This window comes from Penicillium angulare (genome assembly GCF_028827245.1).
Source record: "Penicillium angulare strain IBT 27051 chromosome Unknown utg000005l_segment0_segment0, whole genome shotgun sequence".
Taxonomy (NCBI): Eukaryota; Fungi; Ascomycota; class Eurotiomycetes; order Eurotiales; family Aspergillaceae; genus Penicillium; species Penicillium angulare.
The window spans coordinates 2,583,179-2,595,363 of record NW_026623164.1 but is presented as its reverse complement, the minus strand read 5'-3'; the positions used below and the strand labels follow the sequence as shown (position 1 = coordinate 2,595,363).

General features: G+C 46.5%; 3 protein-coding genes across 3 annotated transcripts; all 3 read left to right on the top strand.

Moving 5' to 3' along the window:
• Positions 1–1,543: 1,543 nt before the first annotated feature.
• On the top strand, positions 1,544–2,293 carry N7478_008303 (uncharacterized protein; the record flags this gene model as incomplete). Its single annotated transcript, XM_056924517.1, has 2 exons — positions 1,544–1,724; positions 1,782–2,293. The coding sequence occupies 2 exons, from the start codon at positions 1,544–1,546 to the stop codon at positions 2,291–2,293; spliced, it is 693 nt and encodes a 230-aa protein (XP_056777243.1).
• Positions 2,294–2,797: 504 nt separating this feature from the next.
• N7478_008302 (GMC family oxidoreductase) lies at positions 2,798–4,792 on the top strand (the record flags this gene model as incomplete). The annotated part of the gene is made up of 7 exons (XM_056924516.1): positions 2,798–2,846; positions 2,900–3,161; positions 3,216–3,363; positions 3,427–3,791; positions 3,847–4,161; positions 4,219–4,705; positions 4,766–4,792. 7 exons carry the CDS (start codon positions 2,798–2,800, stop codon positions 4,790–4,792), a joined length of 1,653 nt encoding a protein of 550 aa, XP_056777242.1.
• Positions 4,793–5,491: 699 nt separating this feature from the next.
• N7478_008301 (uncharacterized protein) lies at positions 5,492–11,953 on the top strand (the record flags this gene model as incomplete). The annotated part of the gene is made up of 7 exons (XM_056924515.1): positions 5,492–5,799; positions 5,883–6,168; positions 6,222–6,848; positions 6,905–7,852; positions 7,913–8,122; positions 8,179–11,847; positions 11,903–11,953. The coding sequence occupies 7 exons, from the start codon at positions 5,492–5,494 to the stop codon at positions 11,951–11,953; spliced, it is 6,099 nt and encodes a 2,032-aa protein (XP_056777241.1).
• Between the last annotated feature and the right edge of the window lie 232 nt (positions 11,954–12,185).

Sequence of the window (12,185 nt, the reverse complement as noted above, 5' to 3'; positions counted from 1 at the left end):
CCTTCTGCCCACCCGGTTAATAAACGTATCCTGATTGTGCTTATCCATGCGGGCATTTTCTTTGTGAAAGGCTATATTGATCTCCGATAAAAGACACCGTGGAAAGTATTTTTGGGTCGCGCTGATCACCCGCAGACTTGGCCTGCCACCACCGTCCCTCTTTTCATCCGCCTGTCACCTCGGGAGTTCGTCACGCACGTAAGATCCACCATGGCCCACAATACTAGCATCGACCTCGTGTTACTTGCGTCCAACCCCACTTGTGAATCATTGGAAAGTCTCGAAAAAAGCCCCTTTATCGTGCTTATTCAAGACATCGCTGATAGCCAAGTGTAATGGACGATCATAATCCGCGAAGCCAGCCGGATTGCCCCTTCAACAACGATGGCTGTGTCCAAGAACCTTTTTTGTATTCAAATCATGTAGAAGTAATCTGGATATCATCAGCTTACCGCATGGTCGAATTTATCAGAAGTAAACATGTCACTGATAGTAAATTGTCATTTTCAAAAGCTCGCGGAAGGGACTGCAACTTCCCCTTCTAGGAAGCCGTGAAGATCGATCAATGCCATTGCCACTAAGCCTTCAGATCCGGCAAGTGGAGACACCCGGAGTTATTCAGAGGTTGATATGGGATCTTCCGGAAGGGAGGCGGCACATTTGATTGACCATGTGGAAGTTCAGGGTACAATCAGTGGCTTGGCACTTTAAATTTTGAGTTTCGTCGTATTTCCCTTTGCGGTGCAGAAGTCAATCGTCCCCTGTAAAGGTTCGGGTCGTTTCAGACCTGTGGGTTCATATGCGTGCAAGGAAATATGTACCAATTCAGAAGGAAGCCACGTCATTTTAATTTGATCAACCTGTTCCTATCAAGCCAGTTCGTCTCACTGGTATGACTGTCAGATATACTGCTGTGTCGGACTGTGGCGTGGGATAAAGTTGATTCTTGCATATGTGAAGTTAGTACACTCCTGGAAACCAATATGAACCTACGCGGACGTAAATTTGGAGTATATTGTTTCGGATTTGGAATTTTCCAAAACATTTCGTATCCACAGGTGATCGATGCTCTTGTTGAGCTTTGGGATGGGCAGCCTTGAAAACTACTGTCGACCAGTCGATCTCTTTTGGATGACTTGGGGAATGTTTTATAAGAGAGTGTCTATTGGGGACTTATTGAGTACCGCCCTTTGGCTTATTAGTAATGCAACATCGGTCGTTAAACCCTCCGACACCGAGTGAAAGTCTCTCGAATATATAGGCTCGGTAAACGGCGATCAGGGCATATCTGCCGCTACAATGCCCATGCACATCGGCATGTCGGCATTTAGATTCCGAAAGAAAGAAGTATTTGAATTTGGACCTTTCCAAGTGGCAAGCCAATAATTAGTATGGGCTAAGCTGCCTTATTTGATAAAAACAGGAAGGCTGCAGCGGTCATTCCTTATTATTTGTTGTTTCCAAGACTTCAACTTCCAGCCAATTTATTTTGTCACTTTTTCTCTTCTTTCGTTTTTGAATATAAAGAATCAAAAGCTGGAACATGGCTGGACCATATCCTTCGCGGTATTGGACGCTTGGGTCGGATCCAACATCTCGTGTCGATATACCAATCACTGGTGTCTTCACTTTACTCTTCCTCGCTGGTGCCGTGACACACTTCACAATTTTCCAAGTCAACTTGCGTCGACAGCATCGATTTTTTCTTTCCATCTTCTGTATCGGTATGTAAGAGGATAGAAATAAGGTAAAATAACTCTTTCTAACTCACATTCTCTCAGGATACTCCATGTCCCGAGTGATTGCATGTGTTCTACGTATAGTCACAACTACCAAGCCAGAGAACTTGAATGTTACTGTGGCTTATACTATCTTTCTGAATGTTGGAGTGGTCTTCATGTACCTGCTCAATCTTGTTCTCTGCCGACGCATCCTTCGATCAAATTACCCAGCAATCGGAAATCATCCCATCTCCTCTATGATATTCTGGGGCCTCTGCATTTTGATAATTTTGACTATTATCATGATTTTGACGGTTATTATCCAAAGCTTCTTTACTTTGAATCTCCACACTCACCTCATCGACCGGGATATTCAACTATATGCTCTGACATTTTTTGCGGTGATATCGTCTTTACCACTCCCAGTTGCCTTCCTGGCATTAATATCACCGGATGTGTCAGGCGAGAAAAAAGTCTTTCGAAATGGAAATCCCCGCTCCAGAGCCGCTCTCTTGCTAGTTGTCGCCTTTTTTGTTTGCCTAGGTGCCACATATCGCTGCGCGACAACATAGTTGGAACCGGTTTCCTTAAAAAAGCCAGAGCCAGACTATATGGGTTTAGGATGTTTCTATGTCTTTTACTTTGCTATCGATCTCATTGTCATATTAGCCCATGCAATTGGACGTGTGGATCGACTTTTCATTGGATTGAACGAATCCTGTGAAGAAAAGGCAGAAGGCGATGGAAGTGAGCATTCACAATTTGAGCTTTGAAGCACAATTCAAGACCGCGATATATTAGTAGAGAGGCATAGAATAGAAATATACGTAAAATTGAATATGTAATGAATTGACGTCACTTGAAGTCGGGCAATTTTGACTTATTTGATTCCCCGTAAAATGACCCCCGAGTCTTCACTACGGTCGGGTGGGGCCATTTTTCCAGGCGCCATAATGCGCATTTCATAAAACAAACATTATTGTCCATTCTGTTGGTAATTTCGGGTTCGTCAACGATTTAGTTGAATTTTCTGTCTTTAACCAGACTCGCTTCACATAATCAAGGTTCACGCAAAAATGGCTACAACTTACTACGACTACATCATCGCTGGAGGCGGTACAGCCGGTATTTTCTCACTCAGAACAGACAGTCCGAATAAAGATTAAACAGGTTTATAGGCTGCGTAATCGCAAGTCGCCTTTCAAGCTATAAGCCCGAAAGCTCAATTCTGCTGGTTGAAGCAGGGCCCAAGGATGACCCACGTATTCGGCCAAGCTTGGGCCTCGTTGGTCAAGCAGCCAACGAGATCAAATGGAACATTCAGAGTACCCCGCAAGATGCAATGAACGGGAAAACGCTTGATCTGGTTCAAGGGAAGGTAATCGGGGGCACCTCGTCAATTAACCATCAGGTGTGGATTCGCGGTGCTGCGGAAGACTAGTAAGTCACATCAGCGGTATTTAGCTACCTCCAAACTAACAAAATTCAAATCAGCAACCAATGGGCAGAGGAGGTTGGTGACCAGCGTTGGTCTTGGGATGGAATGCTGCCTTATTTCAAAGAGTGCGAAACGTTCATCCCTGGCCCAGAGCTTGAGGGCAAAGACCTCAGCTCGTATCGGGGATTTTCTGGTCCAATCACTGTGAGTCGATATCATTTTCAACCGCGTTTCAGAGGCAGACTTTTAACTATGTCAATGATTTAGGTCTCCCAAACTTCCTCCAGTGGTCGTCCCCGTCGTTATCCTCTCAGAGATGCCATCGCCAACATGTATGAGGCCCAAGGAGTGTCACGTGTTGCCGACATCAACTCTGGTCATCACCTAGGCTACGCAGAGCACAGCACCAGCAGCTACGATGGAGTTCGCTACTGGGCCGGATCTAACTATACAATGGGTCCCAATGTGAGCATCATGGCAGAGACTCAGGTCACAAAGGTTGTTTTCGAAGGAAACCATGCAAAAGGCATTGAGTGTCTGTCATCCACGGGAGAAAAGAGTCTTATCTCAGCCAAAGTGGAGGTTATCATATCTTCCGGTTCTTTGGGCTCTCCTAAGCTGCTGCTTTTGAGGTAACTGGGTTCCTGGAATACAGATCGTTGAGACAAGGCTGACAATCCTTGTTAGTGGAGTTGGTCCAACTGAAGAGCTAAGCAAGCATGGAATCACTCAGGTTGCCGATCTTCCCGTCGGTCAGAACTACAGTGACCACGCCATGTTAGCAACATTTTGGCATTTGGAGAAAAATGGACTAGCAATGGGTGATGTTGAGATGCGGAATGAGATTTGCGACTGGACTTGCGGCCTACCGATTGACTGGCTTGCATTCCACCGCCACGATCAAGATCATACCATCCAGGCCCTTGCGGCCAATGATCTCTCTCCGATTGAATTGGAACGCTTTAAGCTTCCCGGTCGGGCACATACTGAGTCTGGGATCTTGTGAGTTGTCATATCTGGGTTGTCAAAGAGAAAATTATTCTAATTCAAGGTGTTAAGGTACGGACATATTGACTTCACTGGCAAAGCTGGACCTCCTCCCTCTGGCTCCAACATTACCATCATGACAAAAATTGTGACACCATCTTCTCGGGGCTCAATCACTCTTAACTCTGCAGACCCATTAGACCCCCCAGTTTGCAATCCGAACATGTTGTCGACGGAACTGGATAGAAAGTTGTTATTTGCGGCAGTCCGCCTCACGGCTGAAGGACTCGAAAAGAGCATTGCCCCAGAGTACGGACTTAGAGAGAACAATGTGGAGGAGAGCCTGAGAGGCGACTACAGTGATAGAGCTATGAAGCAGAGAGCTTTGAGCTTCGCTCGAACTGTGAACCATGGTTGTGGAACTTGTGCTATGGGCACAGTTGTTGACGCAGAATGCCGGGTTAAAGGAACCACCGGGCTTCGCGTTGTAGACACGAGTATTATTCCTTTGCCACTTTCTGCGCATTATCAAGCGCCTGTCTATGCCGTGGCAGAGCAGGTCAGTATTCACCTTTATCAACTCCAATTCTCAGATTACTAACCATATACGACTTTATAGGCTGCTCGTATGATTGCAAATGTTTAGTCGGGGCTGCTTGGGTATATAGGCTTGCCAGGAGACATAGTACGAGATTGGACATAACCAGTAGGGCCTACTTGTCACCTACATAGCATAGAGTTACAACATACTTTATTAAGAATCTAAATTGGTGTCGCACAGAACAATGGTCTTCTGACTGTAGAGAATACATACCCGTTCCTCACATAAGATAATGACATCTTGCATTAAAAGTTACCGCAATATCCTCCCTAGATCGCAGAATACGCTTGGTTGGTCCAAGGGCAATCAATACTGCTTATGCCATGGCTACAGAAAGCCACTGAAGTGATCTCTTGCAGGTAAAAATAAACTTCGTTGTCGCCACAAAACAAGTTTCAAAAAGTAGTCTACCCGGCGACTAATTCCGGCTATTTTTGTATACAGATGTTGCCCTGCAGAAATCCCAACATAGCCTAGTTGCAGATGCATGAAAACACACCGGAAAAGTTCTCACTTTCCACAATGAATCTAACCTAAAACACCAAGTGGAGGGTACTTCTGACCCACATGGCAACGTGGAGTGGAAATTCCCCGAGGGTGGGTTCTAGAAAGCATAACGAGTGTCAATGTACAATATTCAAAATCCAATACATAATGACCTAAAGTATTGTTATTTTTGGACTTATCTGAAAGATTTCATTGATCATTTCCGTTGTCTGTGTAGCTCCGAGGCTTTACTCCACTATGGTTGAAATAAAGAGCAAAGAGGTGACCCAGGTTCTCCTCTTTGGGGATCAGACAGTGGACAAGCTGCCCGCTATCAAATCCCTCGTCAACCACTCTGGAAGCTCGGTTCTTTTGAGTCACTTCCTTCGACAGGCATGTGATATCGTTCAAATCGAACTGTCGCGTCTTCGCCCACATGAGCGCACGAATATTAGCAATTTTGACAGTTTATTAGCTTTGGCGGAAGATAATGCCCAACAACAGGACCCGAACGAGATTGTGGCGACAATCCTGATGGGTGTCGCGAGAATTGGAGAGCTTATTTGGTAAGTGACTTTTTCTATAGATTTTCTCTTTGTTTGGAACAGCCTTCACTCTAGGGGAATCAATTCGCTCACAGATTCATTAGGCATGCTGAGCGTGATTCTTCGATATTGGGCTCTTTACAAAATGCGACCCATATTTTAGGACTTTGTACCGGAGAGATTGTTGCTGCCATCCCAGCAGCTTCAGAAAGTCTCCCCGAGCTATATAGCTTGTCAGTAGAGGCTGTTGGTATTTTTTGTCGATTCGCACGCGATGTTATTCGACGCTCCCTGCTTGTTGACTCCACCAACGATAGCTGGGCAACTACAATTGTTGGTATCCCAGGCTCCACAGTTCACACTATTCTAGATGAATTTCATCTGTCTCAAGTAAGTTAAAAAAATTATATTGATAAATGGAGGCATATTCTAACTTTCTCTAGAAAATTCCATCTCTTAATCAAGTCGCTGTCGGCTTCGTCGCTCAGGGATGGGTAACTCTTTTTGGACCACCTACGACGACGCAAAAATTATTGAGTTGGTCAAAAATGCTCAATGAGGCCCCTCGAGTACCCAGCGATGCACGTGGAGGCGTGCATATGCCCCACATGCCTGAGCTTGATGAGATCGAGATCGTTGGTCCGTCTCCACTTTTTGACAAGACCCTGTCACCTACAGCTATCGTCTGGTCACCGTACGATTGTCAGCAGCGCCAGGGTGGTACTCTGAGACAGCTTCTGTCTGAAATAATTCGCGATGTCACACAAAGGCCATTGCTGTTGAAAGATACGATCGCAACTTTGGGAGAGCATCTTTCATCTCATGCAAGTGTCAATATCACTGCTGCTGGATACACGCCTCACCTACCTGTGATCCATCGGGCATTTCTCTCTCGCGGTATCACATGTACTGTGACCGACGATAGGCAGAAGGATAATCAAACTCCCCAAAATCTTAGGGGTGGAACAGATCGTTTTGCCATTGTTGGCATGTCAGGTAGATTCCCTGGCAGCGAAAGCGTGGCGGACTATTGGCAATCTCTCTTGGACGCCGAAAGATTTGTTCGAGAAGTATGTATGCCCACCATCGAATGGCCAAATTATTTTCTAATTTATATTTTATATAGATTCCAAATGAAAGATTCAACCTCGATAAATGGTTTGACCCGACCGGCAAGCAAAAGAATGCCACCGTGAACCGCTCGGGAGCCTTCCTCGATCGACCTGGGGCATTTGACCACCGACTATTCAACATGTCACCCAGAGAAGCATTCCAGGCAGATCCTTTGCACAGACTATTTTTGACTGTCTGTTATGAAGCTCTCGAGACATCCGGCTACTCACCGAACGCAACTCCATCCACACAAAGCGATCGCATCGCGACCTATTTTGGTCAGACCTCCGATGACTGGCGTGACTTACTCCTTACGAAAGGTGTCGATATCTATTATGCACCGGGTATTTGCCGCGCATTTGGCCCGAGTCGTGTCAATTACCATTTCAAGTGGGGAGGCCCTTCATATGGTATTGACTCCGCTTGTGCATCCAGTGTCACTGCAATCAGTCTCGCCTGTGCGTCACTAACGTCCAGGGAGTGCGATATGGCGTTAGCTGGGGGTGGATCAATTCTGAATTCTCCGGCGCCATTCGCTGGCTTGAGTCGCGGTGGATTTCTGTCTCCGGAGAAGGGCTGTGAAACTTATCACGATGAGGCAGATGGCTATGTCCGAGGTGAAGGTGTCGGTGTCGTGGTTCTCAAAAGACTAGAAGATGCAATCGGGGAGAACGACAACATCCTTGGTGTCATTGTCGGTGCTGCCAGGAACTATAGTAGCGATGCATCATCTATCAGCCATCCGTCTCCTGATGCGCAGCAGCGTCTGTATCGCCAGGTCCTGCATCAAAGTGGAACTGATCCTTCTAGTGTCGGATACGTTGAGATGCATGGAACGGGTACTCAAGCAGGCGATGCAGCAGAGATGTCCTCGGTCCTTGGGACGTTTGCAGTTGGCCGTTCACGCGATAACCCTCTGGTTGTCGGTGCCGTGAAAGCTAATATTGGGCATGGAGAAGCGGTAATATTACACTTCTTACACATAACCCATAAAATGCATCAGAATGCTAACACATAATAGGCTGCTGGTGTGTGTGCCCTTATTAAGGCTGTGATGATGTTTCGGGAGGGTAAAATCCCTCCTCAGCCAGGCATGCCATTCCAGATCAATCGTGGATTCCCAGATCTGGCTCGAATGAACGTCCACATTGCTGGTAATGATATGTTCCTTGGTTCAAGTGCTAATGGTGATGGGAAAAGAAGAATATTCCTGAACAGTTTCGACGCTTCGGTATGTACAATACTTCGTATTCAGCTGTTAATGAATATTTGCTGAAAGATACAAAGGGCGGCAATTCTTGTCTTCTCTTGGAAGAGCCTCCGAAGGTCGCAGAAAAGCACGAAGACCCTAGGTCCCATCATATAGTGACACTTTCTGCCCGGACACCAAAGTCAATCAGAGACATCACGGCTCGTTATCGCGGGTATATTCAAAAGAACTCCGATATTCCTTTGGCCGATCTTGCTTATAGTACAACTGCTCGTCGCATGCACAGTACATTGCGGGCCTCCTTTGTTGCGACATCACTGACTGAACTGAGTGCTAAATTGGAGACCGCGATTGCCAAAAATGAGTCTAACCCTCCACGCAAGGCCGTTAGTAACTCTGTTGTATTTGCCTTCACTGGACAAGGATCTCAATATGCTGGGATGGGTCAACAACTCTGGAAAAATAGTAATGAGTTTCGACATCTTATCGAATCTTACCAAGCCATTGCCTTGGCTCTTGGGCTACCCCACTTCATCGATCTCATTTCTCAAGATACCATTGACCTGACATCGGTCAGCGCTGTGTCAGTCCAACTATCCATTGTTGCTGTCGAAATTGCAATTGCCAAATTATGGATCTCATGGGGCGTTCAGCCTAACATGGTCATAGGTCACAGTTTGGGTGAGTACGCTGCTCTATGCATCGCTGGAGTCCTGACTGTCAGTGATACAATTTTCCTGGTTGGTCGGCGAGCGCAGGCGCTGGTCGAGTCCATTCCACAAAATCAAGCAGCAATGCTCGCCATCGGCAAATCGGCAGAAGAGACCAAGAAGCTTCTTATATCCACCTGCTGTGAAATTGCTTGCTTGAATACTCCACAGTCTACCGTTGTCAGTGGTTCCCTAGACGATCTTGAGAAACTGCAGGAGGAACTACGCGACCAAGGCATTCGTTCTACACTCCTCCGCGTACCATTTGCATTCCATTCATCACAACTGGAGCCGATATTGGATACTTTCGAGTCGACGGCTAATGGTGTGAACTATTCAGCCCCAAGTATCCCAGTGGCCTCGACTCTCCTTGGACGCGTTGTACATCGTGGAGAACTTGGGATTTTCTCTCCTTTGTACCTGAGAAGACAAGCACGAGAACCGGTCGACTTTATTGGCGCTCTTCAAGCATCGAAAGAAGCAACTATTGTCCGACCAGGAACCATCTTCATTGAGGTAGGACCAGAGCCTGTGTGTTTAGGGCTTGTGCGTGGAAACTTGGCATTGAGCGTCAAAGACTTACAGTTGCTACCAAGTCTTCGATCTGGAGAAGACAACTGGGCTACTATATCTAACAGCTTGTCTGCACTCTACGAAGCTGGACTTTCAATAAACTGGACTGAGTACCACCACGACTTCGTTCAATGTCTCTCTTTGTGCGATTTGCCGACGTACTGCTTTGATGAAAAGGAATTTTGGGAGCCCTATCCTGACCCAGACGCTGCGATCAACTCTCTCCCTGAAGGAAAACCAGAAGTCAAACCCTTTATGAATGGATTCCCAACCACTTCTCTACAGCGAATCGAGAGGGAAAAAATCGATCAGGATAAAATATCAGTATGCTTTCAATCGCACACTGCCGAGCCACATTTATTGTCTGCAATTCAAGCCCATGCGGTTGCAGGTATCAAGATATGCTCGAGTAGCATTTTTAGTGACATGGCATTGTCTGCTGCGCATTACGCTCGCGAGCGACTGCAACCCGGAAGTTCAGGCGCCATTATTACCATTCGCTCACTCGATATTCGTCACGCTATTGTTGTTATGGACATAAATCCTTCGCAGATCATTGAAGTGGAAGCAGAGTATATCAACGGGACATCATCTGCACACGTATACTTCCGAACTAAGACTGATGAGTCCCCTCTGGAAGATATCGGAATCTGTGAGATCGAGTATTCTCAAAGCAGTGTCGATCTTCCCTGGAAAAATGATCTTTCACGTCGTAAACTTCTGATTGATTCCAGGGTTGAGGCTCTTCATGCGGCAGGCGAGTCAGGAAAGGCTCATCGAATGCTCCGACCTGTGATTTATCAACTATTTTCTGGTCTCGTTGAGTACGGAGATGGATTCCAGGGACTGGACGAACTTGTCATGGATGATAAATTACGCGATGCCGTTGGACAAGTCCGACTACCCGCTTCGAAAGATGGGGGTAATTTCCTTTACAGTCCTTACTTGCTGGATGCGGTTGTTCATTTGGTAGGGTTCCTGGCAAATTGCGGCCTCAAATATCCTGCCGACATTGCCTTCCTCTCGACTGGATTTGACACTTGGCATTTACTCAAACCTCTTTCTCCCAGTGCTTTGTACACTAGCTACGCCTATCTCGAGGAATCTACAGATGGCTCCTTGTTAGTTGGTGATGTGTATGTACTGGAAGGGACAGAGCTGGTTTCTGTTCTTTCTGGCATTCGGTTCCAGAAAATGAAGAAGATGGCTTTGTCCCGCATACTGCTCAGTGCAGCACCCACCTCGGGTCGCAAGAATACTCGATTTGCTGCTCATTCGGATGCGGATGATGGTCTTATGTCGGGAATGACGACTGGTCCTTCTACTTCCAGAGTCACCAGTCCCCCAACTTCCGGGGCTTCTACACCTGGTACATCTGTTGATGGGAGCCCCATTCTCGTTGAAACATTTTTGAAGGTTGTTTCGGAAGAAGCAGGAGTTGAAATTGCAGAGCTACAGCCTGATATGTCCTTTGTTGACCTTGGAGTCGATTCATTGATGACAATCACTGTCATTGCCGCTCTACGCAACGAGACTGGTTTAGAGTTATCTGGGTCTTTTTTCTTGGATAATGCCACAGTCGGAGAGGCTACTAAGGCTCTTGGAGCAAGTGAACGAGGTAGCACTCCTGAGAAAGAAGAAATTCCACTTGATGCGCAGGCCAACACGCCAACTGAAGTGCCCGTGGAAAAGGCCACCGAGATTGAGCCTTCCACTCTGGCCCCCGCCAGAGCTTTACTTCTTCAAGGTTCTGCTTCGATATCAGAAGTTCTTCCTTTATTTGCTTTGCCCGATGGAACAGGCTCTGTGTCATCATATGTCCAACTGCCTCCGCTCATGGACTCTCAGCGAATGTACGGACTGGAGTCACCGTTTGTGCGCCAGGAGTCCACATCACTGGCTCAACTGAACGTTGAAAACCTAATCGATAGTTTTGTCCGAGCAATCCGTGAGATCCAACCCGAGGGTCCTTACATGATAATAGGTTGTTCCACAGGTGCCACCTTTGCTTTCGAAGTGGCCCGTGCTCTCCTTGAAGCAGGCCAAACTGTCCAAGAGTTGGTGCTCGGTGGGCCAGCTCCAGCTCCAGCTTCGGATCAATTGCAAAATCTCAGTGTCGGGGTGCAAGAAGTTGATCAAAGTGGACTACTTGGTGTTGGCAAGAGAGGTGGATCTCAGGCCCTTCATCAAAAGTTGCATCTCGCTGCGTCCTTGCAAGCTTTGACAAAATACCAGCCTCGGAGAATGCCTGCTGAACGGTCGCCGAGTCATACCACAGTTATCATGCCTACCAAGGGGCTACATTCCATAGTCTCGGATACTTCCATCAAGGCATCTGAGTTCTTGTCTTGGGTGAACATTAATTGGTCGAACCCCGAGAAAATTGGCTGGGCCGAGCTGATGAAGGAAACCGAGGTTTTAGAACTTGACAGCGATTACTTGTCAATGATGCGTTACCCTCAGGTAAGTTAAGTTGAGCATTAGTGTCTACGTGGGTGGAGCTGACATATGATTTTAGGTTGAAACTTTGGGGCAAATGATCAATGACACAGTCACTCGCTCTTACTAGTAGCCTAGTAGTAGGAAGTCGGGACCTTGAAGAGGTGATTCAACGCGACTCGCAAGATGCGTAACTAGTTTGCAACTTGAATGACGGCATTTATTTTTCAGAATGTATATATGAATCGAGCCAGTCAGATACTGAATGCTTTTTTTGTTCACGAAATGCCAATCCTATTGTATGCAATAAACTTGAACAGATCAAGTTGAAATTCATACTGCTTAAATAAACCATGGATCAA